General features: G+C 48.7%; 1 protein-coding gene across 1 annotated transcript in view; it reads left to right on the top strand.

Annotated features, from left to right (window-relative positions):
* ADGRD2 (adhesion G protein-coupled receptor D2) overlaps positions 1-17,330 on the top strand; it is a 55,075-nt gene extending 37,745 nt beyond the window's left edge. The window contains exons 19-25 of the mRNA XM_053373727.1: positions 362-477; positions 4,511-4,631; positions 7,516-7,557; positions 9,157-9,210; positions 11,186-11,335; positions 11,430-11,488; positions 17,300-17,330. Coding sequence (XP_053229702.1) covers positions 362-477; positions 4,511-4,631; positions 7,516-7,557; positions 9,157-9,210; positions 11,186-11,335; positions 11,430-11,488; positions 17,300-17,312 — 555 coding nt within the window. The 3' untranslated portion in view covers positions 17,313-17,330. The remainder of the gene's footprint in view (positions 1-361; positions 478-4,510; positions 4,632-7,515; positions 7,558-9,156; positions 9,211-11,185; positions 11,336-11,429; positions 11,489-17,299) is intronic.
* The last annotated feature ends 2,422 nt before the right edge of the window (positions 17,331-19,752 follow it).

Below are 19,752 nucleotides of genomic sequence, written 5' to 3'. Positions count from 1 at the left end.
CTGCTGTTTTGCTCTGGTATTCCTGGCTGGTGTCCTTGTTTTTTGTCCAACGGAGCCCTCCGATTTCTCCGTTAAGAGCAGGATTGGGTGCGCGTGAACAAATGATGGGATTCAGTGGTTTTCAAACTCGGCGCCTTCACAAGACAAAGAACTCTGCAGAGCACAGGGTGTGTTTACTTTCCATGTGTGTGGGAGATAACTCTGATTTACACAACAATATACTGGGGGGGGGGGCAATGTTACTGTGTTCCCTGAGAGGAGGATTCTAGGAAACCTTCCCCCTCCACAACTGCCACCTCTTAAAGCCTCTGACTGCTGTTTCAGGTCCAGCCCCTGACCCTCTCGCCCCTCTCCTTTGCAGGTGAACACCTTTGTGCTTTTCCGAGTGGTGATGGTGACTGTCTCCAGTGCACGGCGACGGTCAAGGATGCTGACCCCCAACAGCAGCTTGGAAAAGCAGCTTGGCGTCCAGATCTGGTGAGTCCCGGAGGCCCCTGGGGGCTGCCCCCGCCCCCTCCAGAGAAGGGCACCAGAGAAGCAGAAGGACATCTATCTGAATGCCATTTGCTAGGGAGGAGAAGTGTGAGAGCCAGTGGTGATGCAGTGCTTGGAGGGTCAGACTAGGACCGGGGAGGCCAGGGTTCGAATCCACGCCTTGCCAAGAAGCTCCCTGGGTGTCCTTGGAAGCCACTCACTGCCTCTCAGCCCAGCCTACCTCGCAGGGTTGTCAGGAGGGGAGAACCATGTACACAACCTCGAGCAACTTCGAGGAAAAGGTGGGATATAAATACTTTAAACAATAAAATAGAATGTGTGGAGTGTGGTGGAGTCTCCTTCTTTGGAGGTCTTTAAGCAGAGGCTTGACAACCATATGTCAGGAGTGCTCTGATGGTGTTTCCTGCTTGGCAGGGGGTTGGACTCGATGGCCCTTGTGGTCTCTTCCAGCTCTAGGATTCTATGAGTCTATGAGTCTATGAGAATCAGAGGTCTCATTCCCACCATAGATTTAAAGTGTTGCGATACCGCTTTGAATGGTCATGCCGTCCCACAAAGAGCTTTGGGAGCTGTAGTTTACTAAGGTTTACTAATTGTTAGGAGACACCCTGTTTCTCTCACAGAGCTATAGTTCCCAGAGTTCCCTGAGAAAGAGGGATTGATTGTCTTTTTTAAAGTATTTTTTTTAAAAAATGATTTGCACATGTGACGATTGAAACATCATACTCACATACATCATAAAAACAGCAATAACGTCAAGAGGAATAAAAATGCAAGATAATACAGCTTAAAAAGGATAAATAGTGTAAAATATGTTCCATAGTTGATATTTATTCAAAATATATCAAGCATTCATAAACCTTGACAGATAAAATAATATTTAGTAGGAATGCGCCAGCCATGAGATCGTTTGGTCATGTATATTTAAGTGGGAGGGGCTGATTGTTAAACTGCTCGGGGAATTGGAGCTCTGGGTGGGGAATAAGTGTCTCCTAAATAACTCCCTTAGCAAACTGCTGCTACTGCTGCTTGAATTTGTACATTGCCCTTCACCGGAAAGTCACAGGGTGGTTCACAACGTCAGCTGCACCTCCCAGGATTTTCTGGGGGAAGTCACAATGGTTTAAATTGGTATCCTAGTGCTTTAGTGTGAACATGGCCATAGAAGTCAATTGTAGAGTTGGAGGGACCCGGGTGGTGCTGTGGGTTAAACCACAGAGCCTAGAACTTGCCGATCAGAAGGTCAGCGGTTCGAATCCCTGCAATGACGGGGTGCGCTCCCGATGCTCGGTCCCTGCTCCTGCCAACCTAGCAGTTCAAAAGCAATTCCAAGTGCAAGTAGATAAATAGGCACCACTCCGGCGGGAAGGTAAACCGCGTTTCCGTGCGCTGCTGTGGTTCGCCAGAAGCGGCTTAGTCATGCTGGCCACATCACCCAGAAGCTGTACGCCGGCTCCCTCGGCCAATAAAGGGAGATGAGCGCCGCAACCCCAGAGTCGGCCACGACTGGACCTAACATTCAGGGGTCCCTTTACCTTGACCTTTAGAGTTGGAAGGGATCCTGAGGATCATCCATTCCAACCCCCTGCAAGGCAGGAATGTGCAATAGCAGCTGATGCCCATTGGGATTAGTAGAGAGGAGGACAAGGAGATGAAGGCAGAGTGAATGACAGGCAGGGTCACCCCCTGGCCAGTTATAAGTAAGAAGACAGGCTGAGGCTGGTGGGGCCCCATTGGCCCCAATAGACCAGCTTGCACAGCTTGAAGCCATTGGTTTGAGTACTACCCTCTAGAGTAGGAGAAAACACGCTTGCTCCCTCTTCCACCTGACAGCCCTTGAGATATTTGAAGATGGCCACCATATCTCCTCTCAGTCTCCTCTTTCCCAGGCTACACAGACCCAGCTCCTTCAAGGGTTCCTTATAAGCCTTGGTTTCCAGATCCTTGATCATTCTTGGTCACCCTCCTCTGCACACATTCCAACTTGTCAACGTCCTTCTTAAATTGTGGTGCCTATAATTGGACTATGATTTCCCTTGATCTGGACACTCGACTTCTGTTGATGCATTTGCCTTTTTTTGCTGCTGCATCACACGGTGGACTCATGTTGAGCTTGTGGTCCACCAAGACCCCTAGATCCTTTTCCCATGTCCTGCTAGTCAGCCAGGTGTCCCTCATCTTATATTTGTGCATCTGCCTAAGTGCGGAACCTAAAACAAACCCCTGTGTTGCAATAAGAACCAAGCACAACAATACAAACACAGTACCTAGGCTAATAGTTAGTAGAAAATATATAATAGAACAATGATATCATTCAGATCATAGGAGTAAGCCAATCAAAGCTCATATGTACAATATAACAGAGTGGTAACGAGGACCGTCAAGCCGTGTGTTCAAAACAGATGTCTAAGGACAGTCTCACAATAGTCTTTCAAAAGTTTCAACAGAAGACGTCTCAAAGGTTTCAAAAGTTCATTTTGTACTCATTTAACAAAAGCTCATTTAATACTATTCCTCTGTATATTTGTTTTTCATGGGTCTACTTTGTTTCTGCATGCTATATATGCCATGCTGTTCCTTTAAGTATATCGTTATTGGGAACACCTGTGACTTGCTTCATATATCCTGCGCAATTGTGTCTCAGGTATCAGCAGCTACACTATCTAGTGAGCACCGAACCTTAGCATGAATCTTTCTTACATATTCTGTTGAAAAATATCGGGTATGTACCTTTATTTATTCTGTTTTGTATATTCTGCTTTATTTTACAACGTGTGTGCAGGTAGCTTAGTTCATTCATTCATCGGTTGTATGCCTCGTATCTCATTTCCAACTGATGAAGACTGTTACGAAACAGTAGTATCATTCCGGAGACACCGTCCTTTTGAGGCTTTTGAGATGTCTTCCGTTGAAACTTTTGAAAGACTATTGTGAAACTGTCCTTAGACTGCAATGTGCTCTACGTGGGGCTACCTTTGAAGGTGACCCGGAAACTACGACTAATCAAGAATGTGGCAGCTAGACTGGTGACTGGGAGCGGCTGCCGAGACCATATAACACCGGTCTTGAAAGACCTACATTGGCTCCCAGTACGTGTCCAGGCACAATTCAAAGTGTTGGTGCTGACCTTGAAAGCCCTAAATGGCCTCGGTCCAGTATACCTGAAGGAGCGTCTCCACCCCCATCGTTCTGCCTGGACACTGAGGTCCAGCGCCGAGGGCCTTCTGGCGGTTCCCTCACTGTGAGAAGCCAAGTTACAGGGAACCAGGCAGAGGGTCTTCTTGGTAGTGGCACCCGCCCTATGGAACACCCTCCCACCAGATGTCAAAGAGAAAAACAACTACCAAATTTTTAGAAGACATCTGAAGGCAGCCATGTTTAGGGAAGCTTTTAATGTTTAATAGGTAATTGTATTTTAGTGTTTTGTTGGAAGCCGCCCAGAGTGGCTGGGGAAGCCCAGCCAGATGGGCGGGGCATAAATAATAAATAATAATTATTGTTGTTGTTGTTATTATTGTTATTATTAGACATCTGTTCTGAACACACGGCTTGACGGTCCTCATTACCACTCTGTTATATTGTACATAGGAACTTTGGCTGACTCCTATAATTTGAATGCTATCATTATTCTATTGTATATTTTCTACTAACTATTAGCCTACGTGTTGTGCTTGTATTATTGCAAGTGCAGAACCTGACATTTGTCCCTGCTGATGTTCATTCTCTTAGCTTGGGCCCAGTTCTCCAATGTGTTACGGTCATTTCGAATTCTGTCTTCTGTGGCATTAGTTACCCCTCCAAATTTGGTGTCATCTGCAAACTCTTATCAAAAAAGAAATGGGAGTCATCTGACATGGCTTGTTTTTGAGACCTATGTTGAGACTTAGTAATCACAGTGATCATCACCGGCAAAGACTTGCTCCCCTGGCACTGACTTTGGCTACGGATGAGTTGACTGCCTGCTTTTTCTCTTGCCTCCCACCCCAATCCCCCAACCCCCTTTGTCCTCTTCCAGGGCAACAGCCAAGCCAGTGCTGGTTCTGCTGCCAGTCCTGGGTCTGACCTGGGTGTGTGGTGTTCTTGTGCACGTCAGTATCACGTGGGCCTACATCTTCATTGTGCTGAACTCCCTCCAGGTAAGCTGCCTCGGAAGGTAGACCTTCCCTGCAAAATATCTCTCAGACACGTGTGTATGTACGTGAACATACACAGACACCGGGATCAGTTGCCCATGCTGGAGGCTGCACCTTGTGACGGCAAAGATGCCTTTGAGCACATGCAGAGTGCCTTCCCCCTCACCGTCAGGGAGGAAGAGCTTCAAAAGGAGGCCAGCCTGAGCGTCAGTCGTTCTCTCGCTGAACATTCGGTCCACAGCTGGCCTTGCAATATCCAACACTGTGCAGTAGGGGAGGCCCTGACCATGCCAGCTTCCTGGTGTTTGGCCACGGCTGAAATCGCTCCCTCTTGCTCAGCAGCTGCTTCTCCTCCATCCAGCAAGGGCTTCTTTCAGATGTTGTTCAATTCACACAGGTAACTCACAACCTGTGCGATTTCAACTTTATGCGCTAGCCAACTGGCCAGTTGCAAATCACGCAAATTAAGCGCACGCAAGTCTGGGAGCTTAGAAGCTCTTTCTGTGGCGTGGGGAAACCTTTTAAGCTCTATGCCTTGCTTGGCGGGCAATTCCATGTGAGGAATAATTCCCAGAGCCCAGTATGCAAGGGAGGGGAGCTTACAACCTCTGCCTTGCTTTGGGGGCAAGGACCGCTTGGCTCACAGCTTCAGAGAGGAGGTTGCAAGGGTGGTTCTGACTAGACCTCATTCTGACCTTACGCTCAGCCCCCAGAACATAACCCTCAAACAAGCAGTGAGTGACCTGTATTGATTTGGTTTGATTTGAATTAATTTTATAATGAAATGATTTTAGAATGTATTATTTTATTGTTGCTAGCCACTCTGAGCCCGGCTTCGGCTGGGGAGGGTGGGATATAAATTAAAAAAAATTAATTTATTATTTATTATTGAGAAAAGAATTGCTCCTTCCTTCCAAAGTCTTCCTCTCTCCCCTCCCTCCTCCCTCCCACACTTCTATAGGGGCTCCCTAGCACACCTGTCCATTTGAAAGGACCCCTTTCTAGTCAAAATACGACTAGATACGTCAATCAGAGTAGAATTACAGAGTCACAGAACTGTAGAGTTGGAAGGGACCCTGCCATTTCCATCACAAGCCCAACCTTATTCAACGTGGAAATCACAACTACAGTGTCCCTGACGGATGGGCGCCCAAGAAAATATCCAAGGGAGGAGAGTCCTTCTGAGGGAGTCTGGTTCTTCTTCTTGTTCTTGTTGAGTCATTCAGTCGCCTCTTCCTGACCCCCTGGACCAGAGCACGCCAGGCACTCCTGTCTTCCACTGCCTCCTGCAGTTTGGTCAAACTCATCCTGGTAGCTTCCAGAACACTGTCCCACCATCTCGTCCTCTGCCGTCCCCTTCTCCTTGTGCCCTCCATCCTTCCCAACATCAGGGTCTTTTCCAGGGAGTCTTCTCTTCTGTCTGGTTCTACTGTCTCATAACTGCCAGGAAGTTCTTCCTCAGGTTTAGTTGCAATTCCCATTCATGCCATTTGGATCCATTGGTTAAGGGCCTACCCTCCGGAGCAGCAGGAAAGGTAGTTTGGACATCTCCTGTGAAAGGCTAGGAAGGAGGTGTCCATCAGACAAATTGAGCTTTATTCAGAAAAGTAATTGCTTTCATGAAACAAGGCAAGCGGACATTCAAAGGACCATACCTTCCTCCCCCAATCTGCTCTGCTCCGAGCACCGGTGCCAATAAGAAGGAGGGGAGTGTTTGTTCTGAGGATGAGCAGCCGCGCTGCATCATCAACGAAGGTTATATCAGTGCCAGAGTGTGCAGCACTCCTGCCCCAGCCTGTGGAGGAGTGGGGCTTGTTCCACAGAGGCCGGCCACAATTAGTGCATCAGCTGCAAAGCTTCCTGATAGCTGGAGGAACACAGGAAGTGATTCTGTCCTGATAAGACACCAAAGAGGGCAAAGCATCAGAGGAGCACAGCAGGAGGGTGTAGTAATTATGAAAGGAGACTCTTCTCCCCGTCCCAGTGCCAAGCTCAGGGACTCAAGGGCAGGATGTTGTTTAAGTTGGGGGAACGGGGGAGAGGGATGCACTAGAAAAACTCTTGGCCGGCAGTTGTGTTTCTGAAGGTTCATCATCCGAGACTTCTGAGGCGGCTTCCTCTCTCAGAACGCAAGAGAAAGAAACAGACAAAAGGATGTGTCATTTCACACAGTTAATTCATTTGTATTGTATTTGTTTGAGACATCTCTGAACCGCTCCTTGTTGCGAGTTGTGCCAGCTCTAGAGCAGAAAACGCCAAATGTGCTGAGAGGAGGAAGAGGAAGAGGAAGGTTAGGCTTGTGCATGCAGTGCCACTTTTATTTTGAAAAATGCCCAGAGGCCCTTCATTATGACCAGACAAAATGTCACAAAATAGGGAGGTGAGCTTCTGAGTCCACCAGAGCTCTTCTTATTCAGGATGTGGGCAGGCGTGGGGGGACTGAGGGAAACACAAAGCTGGCTAGGGATTGAGGCCATATTGGTCCAAAGTTGATTTTTGCTGTATGCTGCCTTGGAAGGGGGCTGGTGTGGGGACACACGCACACACTGGTCTGTGTTCTACCTCCAAAGTCAGAGGCAGTTTGTCTCAGTTACTAGGAATAAAAAATGGAAGGGACCCCTTTTCTCACTTTGTCTACCCCAAACTTTCTCTTTTCTTTGTCCTCCTTTCCCCCTGGATGAATTAAGCCAACGGTCGCATGGAATCAGGCCAAGGGCTGGCAATTGCCCGTCTCTTTGCGAAAGGGACAGTTCTGCCCCTAGGTAGGGAGAGAGACATCGTTTGGCCTTCCCTGTATGTCTGTTTGGGGGGCTAACAAAGCAAGGATGCTGCCCCAGCGGCTGTTTCCAGGCCCCTGGCATGCATTCTTCCCTCTGTCTTCCTACAGGGTCTCTACATATTCCTGGTCTACGCCATCTACAACAGCGAGGTAAGGGACAGCCACACTACGCAAGGGGGGCGGATTTGGCACCCTGTTTTCTCTGCAACAACTCTGAAAATGAGCTTGGGAGGATGTGATCAATGGCTTGTGAAACCAGCTAGCAAAGGGCATCTACCCTCACAGTGACGGCTGGATCTGCTGGATCCTCCCATGTGTGTTTGTGTTTGTGGTGGCATTCTGACTACTTGGCATTCTGTTGGCAAGATCTCCTAGGGCAGGCATGGCCAAACTCGGCCCACCACTGGTCCTGTTAGCTAGGGATGATGGGAGTTGTAGTCCCAAAACAGCTGGAGGGCCAAGTCTGGCCATGCCTGCCCTAGGGCCATCAAAGTTCCCACTAGATCTCGTGCGAGTGGTTGCTAGTCTTCCGCATATACATGGAACCCTAGGAGCCCAACCCCCTTGTAAGACGCAGCCGCACCGCAGAGCAGGAGTGAGGAAACCTCCAGCCTGCGGGACAATCTCAGTCCTGCAAAGTCTGTTGCATGTCGGACAACTTTGCTGCCCAACTGACTCCTCTGTGGACAGATGGCACCTGACGGAGGGGGGCAGTTGCTGCTGTTTCCCCCGCCTTTTCCTCTTCAGCTGAGGAAACAGCTGCATACGACTAGCAGGTGCATTTTAAAAACAATTAAATGCCAGGATTTCCCACCACTATAGTGCCCCTCCCCCCACAGGAATCAACCTGGACCCTGCAATTGTCATTTGAGGCTCTTCTTTGTGTCCCGTCCCCCCCCCCACGGGATATCTGGAGTGTGGCAACACAAGAACTGGCCTTTTCTGTGGTGACCCCCTACTTGAGGACTGCTCTCCCCAGCGAGACTTACCTGCCACCGTCATTGCACCTCTTTAGGCACCAGGTGAAAACCAGGCCTTTGGCTTTTAACTATCTATGCAGCCATTTAGAAAGGGACGTGGGTGGCGCTGTGGGTTAAACCACAGAGCCTAGGACTTGTTGTTCAGAAGGTCGGCGGTTCAAATCCCCGTGATGAGATGAGCTCCCGTTGCTCAGTCCCTGCTCCTGCCAACCTAGCAGTTCAAAAGCACGTCCAAGTGCAAGTAGATAAATAGGTACCGCTCTGGCAGGAAGGTAGACGGCGTTTCCATGCACTGCTCTGGTTCACCAGAAGCGGCTTAGTCCTGCTGGCCACATGACCCGGAAGCTGTATGCCGGCTCCCTCGGCCTGTAAAGCGAGATGAGAGCCGCAACCCCAGAGTCGGCCACGACTGGACCTAACGGTCAGGGGTCCCTTTACCTTACAGCCATTTAGAGTGGGTGGGATCTTTTAACACCCCCACCCGCACTGCCCCAGATTTAATGTATGTGTTTTGTTTCTGTAAGTCACACTGAGTTGCTATGGCAAAAAGTGGTAATAAATTTAGTTAAATAATCATCATCATAAAGGCAGGAAGAATCTCCCTTGGCACTGCAATGCCAGTAACTGCTTGCCCCACAACAAATACAGATAAATGCACAGGGTGTGTTGTTGTTGTTGTTTAAAAAGTGTCATTAGTACCTGAGGCATCTTGTTGTGTTCATTCTGTGGGCTGGAAGGGGCCAGTTTCATACCTGTGCTTGATTTGCAGGTGCGAAATGCCATCCAGCGGATGAAGGAGAAGAAAAAGGCTCTCTCTTTCACAGTAGGTTTGGGGGTCTGGTGCCAGGGTCTCCCCCTGCCTGACCCCGTTTTCCTCTCCAGAAGGCCCCTCTCCCCTCCAACTCCCCCTAAAAACCACCGCATATGAGTCAGCCAGTGCTAGAGACCTTGTGGGCTTCCAGAACAGTGATTCCAGTTCTGCCCTCTGGAACAAAATAGAGAACAAATCTACTCTTTCTTATTCAGGGCACCCCTTATGCCGGCCACTGCCCTGTGGCCATTAAAGTTAGCACAAAATAAGACCCTAATGGAAAAGATTTTAATTTTTTTGAAGGAAATTTCTCTTTTTTTGAAAGAGAGGGGGAAATTAAAAACAAAATATTTGTTAATTTACCTTTTTATTGCTGCATTCCTGTTGGTTGCTGAAAGGTGGAAAACGTTTGTCCAAAATACATAGAATTTGATTGCATCGAATGAAAAACATCCCTGGTACACCCCCTTTTTTAAAATTAAAAGAAAAGGAAAAACAATTGTGAGCTCTTTTGTCTCAATGTGGCAGGATTCTGTTAAATGCATAAAAAGGGAGAGAAAAATTGCATTTGTGTCCTCCACTAGCCTCTTGAGAAATCTTGGAAAGGTAACATCTAACTGGTTGAAAAGATTTTCCTGATGTAATATAGTGCCTTTTATTCTCGGTGTTCCTTGCGCCTTTGATGGCTTGAGCTATAGATTTATGTTTCCAGATGCGTTTTAAGCCCCCCTGACTCTCTCATATCTTACAACGGCGTTCCTTCTGCATCTCCTCGCAAGTATCCACACAACCAGCTTTGCCATTTCTTCTTGTGAACCTGACATCCCATGTCAACCTTGGTTCAGTTCAGTTTAGCTTTGATGTGTTTGTCTCTTTAAGTTCTGTTTTGTTATGTGGGTTATAGGGGGGAAATACCATATTTTTCGCTCCATAAGACGCACCAGACCACAAGACGCACCTAGTTTGGGGAGGAGGAAAACAAGAAAAAAAATATTCTGAATCTCAGAAGCCAGAACAGCAAGAAGGATCGATGCACAGTGAAAGCAGCAATCCCTCTTGCTGTTCTGGCTTCTGGGATAGCTGCGCAGCCTGCATTCGCTCCATAAGACGCACACACATTTCCCCTTACTTTTTAGGAGGGAAAAAGTGAGCCTTATAGAGCAAAAAATACGGTATATAAAGTTGGTTGGGGGGTGGCTGTTTCTGGCTCCAAAGAGCACCAGAAGAGGCTGCTCTGGATCAGGCCAAAGGAGGCCCACCTATTCCAGCGTCCTGTTACCACAGTTCTCAGCCAGGTACCCCCAAGGAAAACCCACAAGTGGGAGTCAAGCGCAAGAGCAACTCTCCCCAGGGGCAGCCTTTGGCAATCTTTTGTAATATGGCGCCTTGAGCGAGGCCAACATTTGTTGCCCCAAAGCAGATCTTCTCAGTTACAGATCTTCTTGATTTTGTGTCCCCTGCACCACCCTAATGAATAAACTTCTGCAAACAACTGCTCTGTATATTGTTCCAAGCTGTTATCTCAAATCATTGCAAAATCAGTCAGCGCATAACTCCTGCTTGCCTTGGTGAAAGGGAGGAACATATTTTTTCATGCTGTGTCATATTAGCGAAAGCCATCTCGCCTCCTCTTCCATCTTTATCAAAACTCTCAAGTCTTAAGTAAAGCTGCGCAATTAAATGCCTAATTATAAATAGAAGTCCGTCTGTACTCTTTTTTAAAAAAAATAATTTAAGTTCTTAGTGAGGCTTGGCAAACGATACAGAGAAGATTAGCATGGACCTGGGCAAGTGGATCTTCTTGATGTTGTGTCCCCTGCACCACCCTAAATCCAGCACTGCTCTCCACCCCGCCCCCCGTGGGGGTGGCAAGGCATTTGGGTGCCTTGCTGCCTCCAAGTGCGGAGGACGGAGCGTGGCCTTGGGGGGGCTGGGAGCCGCCTGCCTGGGGGTGCGGATGCTGTCCAACTGCTTTGTCTCATTTCAGAACTGTTCCCACCCAATCAACTATCTGTCAAGCCCTAGGAACACGTCCTGGGAGGTGGGTAAGTTTAGCCCCTCCACCCCAGAGAATACAGCCTCCCCCTCCTCGGAGAAGGACTCTGCAACGAAGAACAGCAGCGGCAAGGGTACAAAGGTGGCACTTGTTCCACCTGCAATGAAATCAGCATGTTTGACTATTTTTGTTTTGTTTTTGCATCCCGGCTGATCCTCCTTTCTCCCTCGCACAGGGAACTTCAGCGCCAAAATCCCAGCGGGACTTGCATCAATTATGTCTCCAGAGAGGCCGGTATGTAGCTCATCCTCACCTACCCAGATAATTTGATTGATTGATTTACTTATTTATTGCGTTTATATGATACCTTCTCTTCTGAGGAGCTCCAGGTGGTGCACATGGTTTTCCTTGACTCCTTAAGTTATCCTCACAGCAACAGCCCTGCAATGTAGGCTAGGCTGGAAGGCAGCAACTGCCCCTCAAAAGGTCTCGCCCAGTGAGCTTCTTGATGGCCAGGAGAGCAACTGGAATGCTGGCCTCCCAGGCCATAGTCCAACACTAACCACTGTGTTGCACTGGAAGCTGTTTGTTCCAGGCCACACCCTTGGTCCACCTGGCTCCACCTCCTCTGATAGGAGGCCTTGACCCAGATGCACCTGGAGGTGCGGGGGAGGGGGGATGAACCTGGGACGACCTGCAGCTGTGGCCTCTTCCTCCCTCCCTTCTCTTTAAGGAGCTCCACCTGTTGGTTAGAGGAAGCCATGAGGGCTGGTCGCACATTCCAAGTGGCGCTTGAGCCACTGCTGGGCTGAGGTTTAGTCCTTCAGCTTCTCCAGAGTTCCCTCCCCCTGTGAAAGAGGCTTCCGTTTTCCTACCTGCACTGCCGAGGTGCCCCTTGAGATCCCTCCCAAATTCTGATTCCACTTTGTTCTCAGAGCACTTAAGAATGTCTTTAGGATTCCAGTGGGTGCAGAATTTGAAACTTACCTTATTGTTGTGAAGTGGCCAAGAGTGGTGTGTGTGTGTCCCAGGAAATGTTTCTTCTGCACTGATCTGGACCCCACCCCATGGAAGGAGCTATCTCGTGGTGATGCCTTCCTTCCCCACTGAGAACTCAGAATGGCTGCAAATGCAGCTGACTGATGAGATGCATAGCTGTCAAGTGTCCCTTATTTGGCGGGACAGCCCCTTATCCCAGCGCCATGTCCCGCTGCTGTCCCTTATTGATGAGGCTTCGTTTGGCTGCTGGCTGGGCTTTCTGCCTTTGGCTCAGAGGGGCTCCGAAGTCGAACATACCTGTGCCCGGAAAATCCCTTATTTTAGCTGCTGATCCCTTATTTTCAAGGCTGCTGGTCCCTTATTTTCAAATCTGTAAGTTGACAGCTATGATGAGATGGCTCTGTAGAATGAGCAAAAAAAGACAAGCGCCCGCTGGCTGCCTCAAAAGTAGGAACAGAGGAAGATGCTTTCCACAGAGTCAGACCCTTGGTTCACCCGACTCAGTACTGTCTACATGGACGGGCAACAGCTTCTCAGTGTGTCACCTGGGGCCTTGCCAGGCCCTTCCTGGTCTGGACCCAGGACCTTTTGCCTTAGAAACAGGTGCTCCACCGCTAAGGTATGACCTGTCCCATAAAACTAGGTCCCCAGTCAGACCAGACCATGGGGCCACCTGACTCAGCATAGCTCTCCAGGGTTTCAGTCCCCCCCCCCCGCATCATGAAGATGCCAAGTATTGAAACTGGAACTTTTCGTGTGCTTTCTTCCACTGAGCAATAGCCCTTGCCCTGAAGTGAAGCAAGGTAAAAGCCAGTGGGACTCCCTCCCACTGGAGGCAGCAATGGCAACCAGCTGGGAAGGCTTTGGCAGAGGGTTAGGCAAGTGCATGGTGGTGTGTGTGTGTGTGTGTGTGTGTGGATAGTTCCTAGCCAGGATGGCTCCACAGTTGGAGCGGCGGCAGTGCTTCCGAATGCCAGTTTCTGGAAACACCGGGACGGAAGAGGGCTCTGGTGCGCCAGTCCTGCTGTCGGGTTTCTCACGGCCGCTTGGCCGCTGTGGGAACAGGGTGCTGATCTGTCAAGGCTCTAATTACATTCTTATGTTCCCTACCCCACCCATGAGAGTTTCCCCTAAATATATTTTCTCTGCTTTGATGATTTTGGAATGTAATTGCTTTTCTCTTCAAGTGATAGAGGCGGTAGGGGGAGGAGACGCTTGCCCCCCTTTTTCCAACGCAGTGTTAAACTGGAGCCAAATATAGCTCTCTGCTGTCTCCCCCACGTCATGGCATGTCCTCAGTATCTGCTAGCGCTGATTAGGTGCCCTAGCCCCTTTCACCGTCTTGTTTTCCTCCCATGGTTCCCGAGAGGTGGACTTTCCCCTCCTCCTTCCAGAGTTCCACCTTTTTCATCTTGCCTTCGCAGGCAGGGAGCAACAATTCGTTTTAGAGCCGTGCCAAAGGCACTGGAGTGTAGGAGCATGGGGGGCTTTTTAAAAAGGCACCCTTCTCTCCCGAGAGCCTGGGCGACCAAAACAACAAGCCCACCTAAAAGGGTCAGGGCTACTGAGCTGCCCCTAAAGCAAGCAGGCGTGTTGCGGAAAGATGGCCATGCGTTGCTAGAGACACGGTTGACTCCATGCAAGGAGGGCAACTCGCTCATTGTTCCATCAAGCTTTCTGCTGACAACGGCAACCTCCGAGCTGACGGTCTGAATGAAGGACTCTGAAAAGTCAGAAATAGGTTTTCAAAGTTGATTACTTTTTTTGGCCCTGTTTGTCCCCCGCTATCAAACTGGATGATGCCAAGTACTAACTATTCAACTCCCAAGGGCGCTAGTTGCCTCTCAGCCAAATAAACAGTGCTCATCCTCCCCATCTTGTTTTGTTTTTGTTTACTAAACCATCTGAAAAACAGGCTGGGGAATCTTCTGGCAAGGATGAACCCGGGGCTCATTTTGCTGCCCTGATTGGCCAAGCCGCTCAGCGGCTGAAATGGAAACCCACCAGCTTCTCCCCACTGACCCCGGGTGTTGGGCAAGAGGGGCCACGCCATCGCCCGAGCTCCTAGGAACTCAGCCTTTGGTTCAGGCCAGAGGGATTAATTTTGCAATTTGCGCAGATTTCTGAAATGCCAAGGTCGCTGCTGATTCCCATCTGTTAGTCCCAGAAGCAAAGATACGATCAGCTGCACACAGGGTTTAGAATGTTGATTAATTTCGTTGTTGCTTTACAACAACAAGGAGAGAAACACATAATTAAAAAATAGAAGACTGAGTATAAACATAGAATTAAAATAAAACCCGTCACTGTCATGGGCAGAATACAGATGACTGAATCAATGAAATCCACAGATAAGCAGGTGGAGGTGACAGACCATGTGCTTCCTTGTTGACATTTGTAATAAAATCATAAAAACAGTGGTTACAGTGGTTACCTCGGGTTACAGACGCTTCAGGTTACATATGCTTCAGGTTACAGACTCCGCTAACCCAGAAATAGTACCTTGGGTTAAGAACTTTGCTTCAGGATGAGAACAGAAATCGCGCAGCAGCAGGAGGCCACATTAGCTAAAGTGTTGTTGTTGTTGTTTAGTCGTTTAGTCGTGTCCGACTCTTCGTGACCCCCTGGACCAGAGCACGCCAGGCACTTCTGTCTTCCACTGCCTCCCGCAGTTTGGTCAAACTCATGCTGGTAGCTTCGAGAACACTGTCCCACCATCTCATCCTCTGTCGTCCCCTTCTCCTTGTGCCCTCCATCTTTCCCAACATCAGGGTCTTTTCCAGGGAGTCTTCTCTTCTCCTGAGGTGGCCAAAGTCTTGGAGCCTCAGCTTCAGGATCTGTCCTTCCAGTGAGCACTCAGGGCTGATTTCCTTCAGAATTGAGAGGTTTGATCTTCTTGCAGTCCATGGGACTCTCAAGAGTTTCAGGTTAAGAACGGACCTCCAGAACGAATTAAGTTCTTAACCCGAGGTTACTGGATCAGGCCAGTGACCATCGAATCCAGCACCCAGTTCTCACAGTGGCCAAGCAGGTGCCTGAATAGGAAACCAGAACAAGAGCCGTATCTCTCCAGCAACTGGGATTCAGGAGCCCTGCTGCCTCTGACTGCGGAGCCAGGGCAGAGCCATCGATAGCCCCCTTCTCTTCCATGAATGCATCAAACCCTTTTTAAAGCCGTCCAACTTGGCAGCCATCACTGCCTCCTGTGGGAGGGAGTTCCATGGTCTAACTACGCACTACATTACGATAGACTTCCTTTTTTCTGTCCTAGATCTTCCCAAGCAAGCCAAGCCTCTGCAAATCTATGCCTTTTACAGGACGGAGAGCTTTTCTGTTGTGCCAAAGAGGGACAAACCAGGCTCTCAGCAGCATCTGCAGAAGGAAGAGCTGGGTTTTGACGTCACCTGCAGGCATTGTGCTTCTTTCAGCTCCCTGTTATCAAAATAGAGGGCTGGGAAGGGCCTGGGGAGCCAAGCCCCCTTACTGCTGTAGGGCAGGGAAACCCTTTGCCTTGCCAGTGTGGCCCACTGAGTATGTCAGCCTTAATGGCAAGAAACCTGCCTGTTTTATGAGGAAAAAGGAAAAAGAATGTTAATTCGCAGTTTGCAGCCTTCTGAGATGAAAGCCAGGAACTGTGCAGCGTAGCATAGCCCACCGATCACCAGGTCGAAAGGAAACCCCCAGCTCACACACTTCCAAGACGACCTGCTTAGAAACAACAGGAGGTTTCTAGTCCTTCTTATGTAAAACCTCAGATTCTCAGTATAATAAATAATAATAATAAAATTTTATTTATTCCCCACCCTTCCTGGTTCAGAAAACCGAGTTCAGGGCAGCTAACAACAAATTTAAAACACTGAGTTGATGCAACAAAAAACAGCATAAATATAAAACCTGAATAACAATAAATTCAGAATTCAAAAATCAATTTGGGGGGAAATCCATCCAATAAACATTAGATGTATGGAGCATTTGAAATGAAGGCAGGCTTATTTACTTACTTGCTTGCATTTATATCACGCCTTTTTCTCCCAGGAGCTTGAGGCGGCTTCTCCTCCTTCAGTTCCCACAACAACCCTGTGAGGGGGGTTAGGCTGAGAGAGGCAGTGACGAGCCTGACGTCGCACCCAGGGGGCTTCATGGCCAAATGTGGAGATTTGAACCCTGGTCTCCCAGGTCCTAGTCCAACAGACTAGCCACTGTGGTTAGGAGAGCTGATGGGGAATGCACTAAAAAGTGGGGGGTAATATCTGATGGATGAGAAGACACCGTATTTTTCGCTCTATAAGACGCACCAGACCACAAGATGCACCTAGTTTTTGGAGGAGGAAAACAAGAAAAAAAAATATTCTGAATCCCAGAAGCCAGAACAACAAGAGGGATTGCTGCGCAGCGAAAGCAGCAATCCCTCTTGCTGTTCTGGCTTCTGGGATAGCTGCACAGCCTGCATTCACTCCATAAGACTCACACACATTTACTTTTTAGGAGGGAAAAGGTGATTCTTATAGAGCAAAAAACACGGTAATTCATTCCGGAGGTCCGTTCTTAACCTGAAACTGTTCTTAACCTGAGGTACCACTTTAGCTAATGGGGCCTCCTGCTGCTGCCGCACCGCTGGAGCACGATTTCTGTTCTCATCCTGAGGCAAAGTTCTTAACCTGAAGCACTATTTCTGGGTTAGCGGAGTCTGTAACCTGAAGAGTCTGTAACCCGAGGTACCACTGTATAACCTTGCCGTAAAACAAATAGGAAAGAACGCTAAAAAACAGGCCAGACATTGCACGTGACCTCCCATGCAGGCTTTATGAAAGCAAGTCGGTGTGGATGCTCAGCAAACACGCACCAGGAAGAGTCCCACGCCTCTTGTGCTGATTTCAGCCTCACAGCCTGAGCGCAGTGCAGGGAATCAAACAGTAATTCCGTCAGTAGAGCTAGATCAGATGGCTACCAGGTAGACTGACTTAGACTGCTTCATGTTTGCAAAGCACTTTCGCTTTGGACTTACGACACCAGAGGAAGCTGGGGGGGGGCTGCTGAGTCTGGCAACCATTTACCTACCTGTTGATGTGTTCTCCCTCTCTCTCTCTCTCCCTCTTTCTCTCTCAGGCTGTACAACTGACTGCATTCAAGTCATCAGGTAATGCTTTTCGCATCTGCTCTTTTCCTGGCCTTACCTGAGCATCCTGTGTCACCTGATTTTCACTTTCTTTTATGATGGGGTTGGGGAAAGCCACCATTCTTTTTCGTTTCTGCTTTAAAAGTCTTTGTTTAGTATTCCTCCCAGTCTTAGACATTTGCACTTGCTCATAGTGCTGGCAAACAGACTGGGTTGGGTGCAGAATCCTTGCTGATTAGAGGAACGTTGCCTTGATTTCTAAATGATGATAATTATTATTATTATTATTATTATTAGTTATTGTTTATACCCCACCCATCTGGCTGAGTTTCCCCAGCCACTCTGGGCGGCTCCCAATCGAGTGTTAAATACAATACAGCATTAAATATTAAATACTTCCCTAAACAGGGCTGCCTTCAGATGTCTTTTAAAGATACGATAGCTAAGGAACGTGGGTGGCGCTGTGGGTTAAACCACAGAGCCTAGGGCTTGCCGATCAGAAGGTTGGCAGTTTGAATCCCTGCAACGGGGTGAGCTCCCGTTGCTCGGTCCCTGCTCCTGCCAACCTAGCAGTTCGAAAGCACCTCAAAGTGCAAGTAGATAAATAGGTACCGCTCCAGCGGTTTCCGTGTGCTGCTCTGGTTTGCCAGAAGCGGCTTAGTCCTGCTGGCCACATGACCCGGAAGCTGTACTCCGGCTCCCTCGGCCAATAAAGCGAGATGAGCGCCGCAACCCCCAAGTTATCCGTGACTAGACCTAATGGTCAGGGGTCCCTTTACTTTTAAAAATAAATAAATGAAAAATAAGATAGCTGCTTATTTCCTTGAAGTCTGATGAGAGGGCGTTCCACAGGGCGGGCGCTACTACCGAGAAGGCCCTCTGCCTGGTTCCCTGTAACCTCACTTCTCTCAATGGACCTGAGCTGACCCAGACCTTCAGAAGGGTTGCACAAAGTTCACAATTTTCTCAAAACACACCTGACGAGCTGCTGTGCCAAATAGTCCCAAGGGCCTGTGCGGTTCATCTCACACAGGGGGGTGGGGTGCGTACCTGAAGTGAGGCTTGGTTCCTGGGCAGTGGGCTGAGCAGCGCAGCACCAAACCCCCCAGTTGCTCACATGGGGGGAAATCAATGGTGGTGCTTTTTTCTTTGTGTTTTGTTTTAGAAAAATGTTGCTGGCACTCACCATGAAGTTTTTACAGTAAGTGCTGCACTTTTAACGGGGTTGGGGGAAGGTGCCAGTACTGAGTACCCTTGAGTAACCCCCCCAAAAAAGCCCTGTGGGGGGGAATAAAACAACGAACCCAGCGGAAGCGAGAGAAGAGGGAGCCACAGGTGCTGTGAGCACTCAGAGGTCGCTGACCCTGCATCAACAAAGCCCCTATTTCCCTGCAAATTGTTTTAAGCTCACTAAATAGGGACTTATTTTCTTTAGTTGTAGGTCTGAACAAAACCTAGACATCTTGAGATGAGAGCCCTTGTTCAAATATTTTGTTGGGGGCTTGCTTGTGGGTGTGAAACCCCCACATGTGTGTTTGTACACACTCTTGTGAAGCACAAAGTCTTTGCCAGTGCATTTCTGCCCCTTTCTCTCTCTCTACCTCTTCCACCCAACCCTTTCTTTCCGTCTAAGCAATCCTGTTTAAAATACATGGCAAAGCATCTAGTCAGCCAAAAGGATAGCCATGAAATTAAGGTCAGGCAAGAGTTAGATCTGGAACTCTGGCTGATTTTGCAAAGATGTCCGACTCTCATTTGCTGAGCCATATCAGCAACAAGGACTTGCTGATCAGAAGGTTGGCGGTTCGAATCCCGGCAATGGTGAGCTCCTGTTGCTCGGTCCCTGCTCCTGCCCACCTAGCAGTTCAAAAGCACGTCAAAGTGCAAGTAGATAAATAGGTACCGCTCCGGTGGGAAGGTAAACGGCATTTCCGTGCGCTGCTCTGGTTCGCCAGAAGTGGCTTAGTCATGCTGGCCACATGACCCGGAAGCTGTACGCCGGCTCCCTCGGCCTGTAAAGCGAGATGAGCGCCGCAACCCCAGAGTCGGCCACGACTGGACCTAATGGTCAGGGGTCCCTTTACCTTACCTATCAGCAACAAAATTTCTTTCCCCTGCCTTTAATTATTATACTGCTCAAATGAAGAAATTTTGGAGGAACCGAGAATGTGAAAGGACTGTGAGGTTGGGATTGTAGCTCAATAGTGGAACACCTGCTTTGCATGTAGAAGATCACAGGTTCAATCCCCAATAACTTCTACAGGTAGGTCTGGGAGGGACTCCTGAAACCCTGGAGAGCTGCTGCCAGTCTGTGCAGACAATACTGAGCTAGATGGAACAATGATCTGACTTGGTTCATTCCATTGCTCTGGCCCAGCTTCTGCCAACCTAGCAGTTCAAAAGCACACCAGTGCAAGTAGATAAGTAGGTACCACTGCAGCAG

This window comes from Podarcis raffonei, chromosome Z (assembly GCF_027172205.1).
Source record: "Podarcis raffonei isolate rPodRaf1 chromosome Z, rPodRaf1.pri, whole genome shotgun sequence".
Taxonomy (NCBI): domain Eukaryota; kingdom Metazoa; phylum Chordata; class Lepidosauria; order Squamata; family Lacertidae; genus Podarcis; species Podarcis raffonei.
Note: the sequence above shows the minus strand (reverse complement) of the source record. Positions and strands in the feature narration are given on the sequence as shown.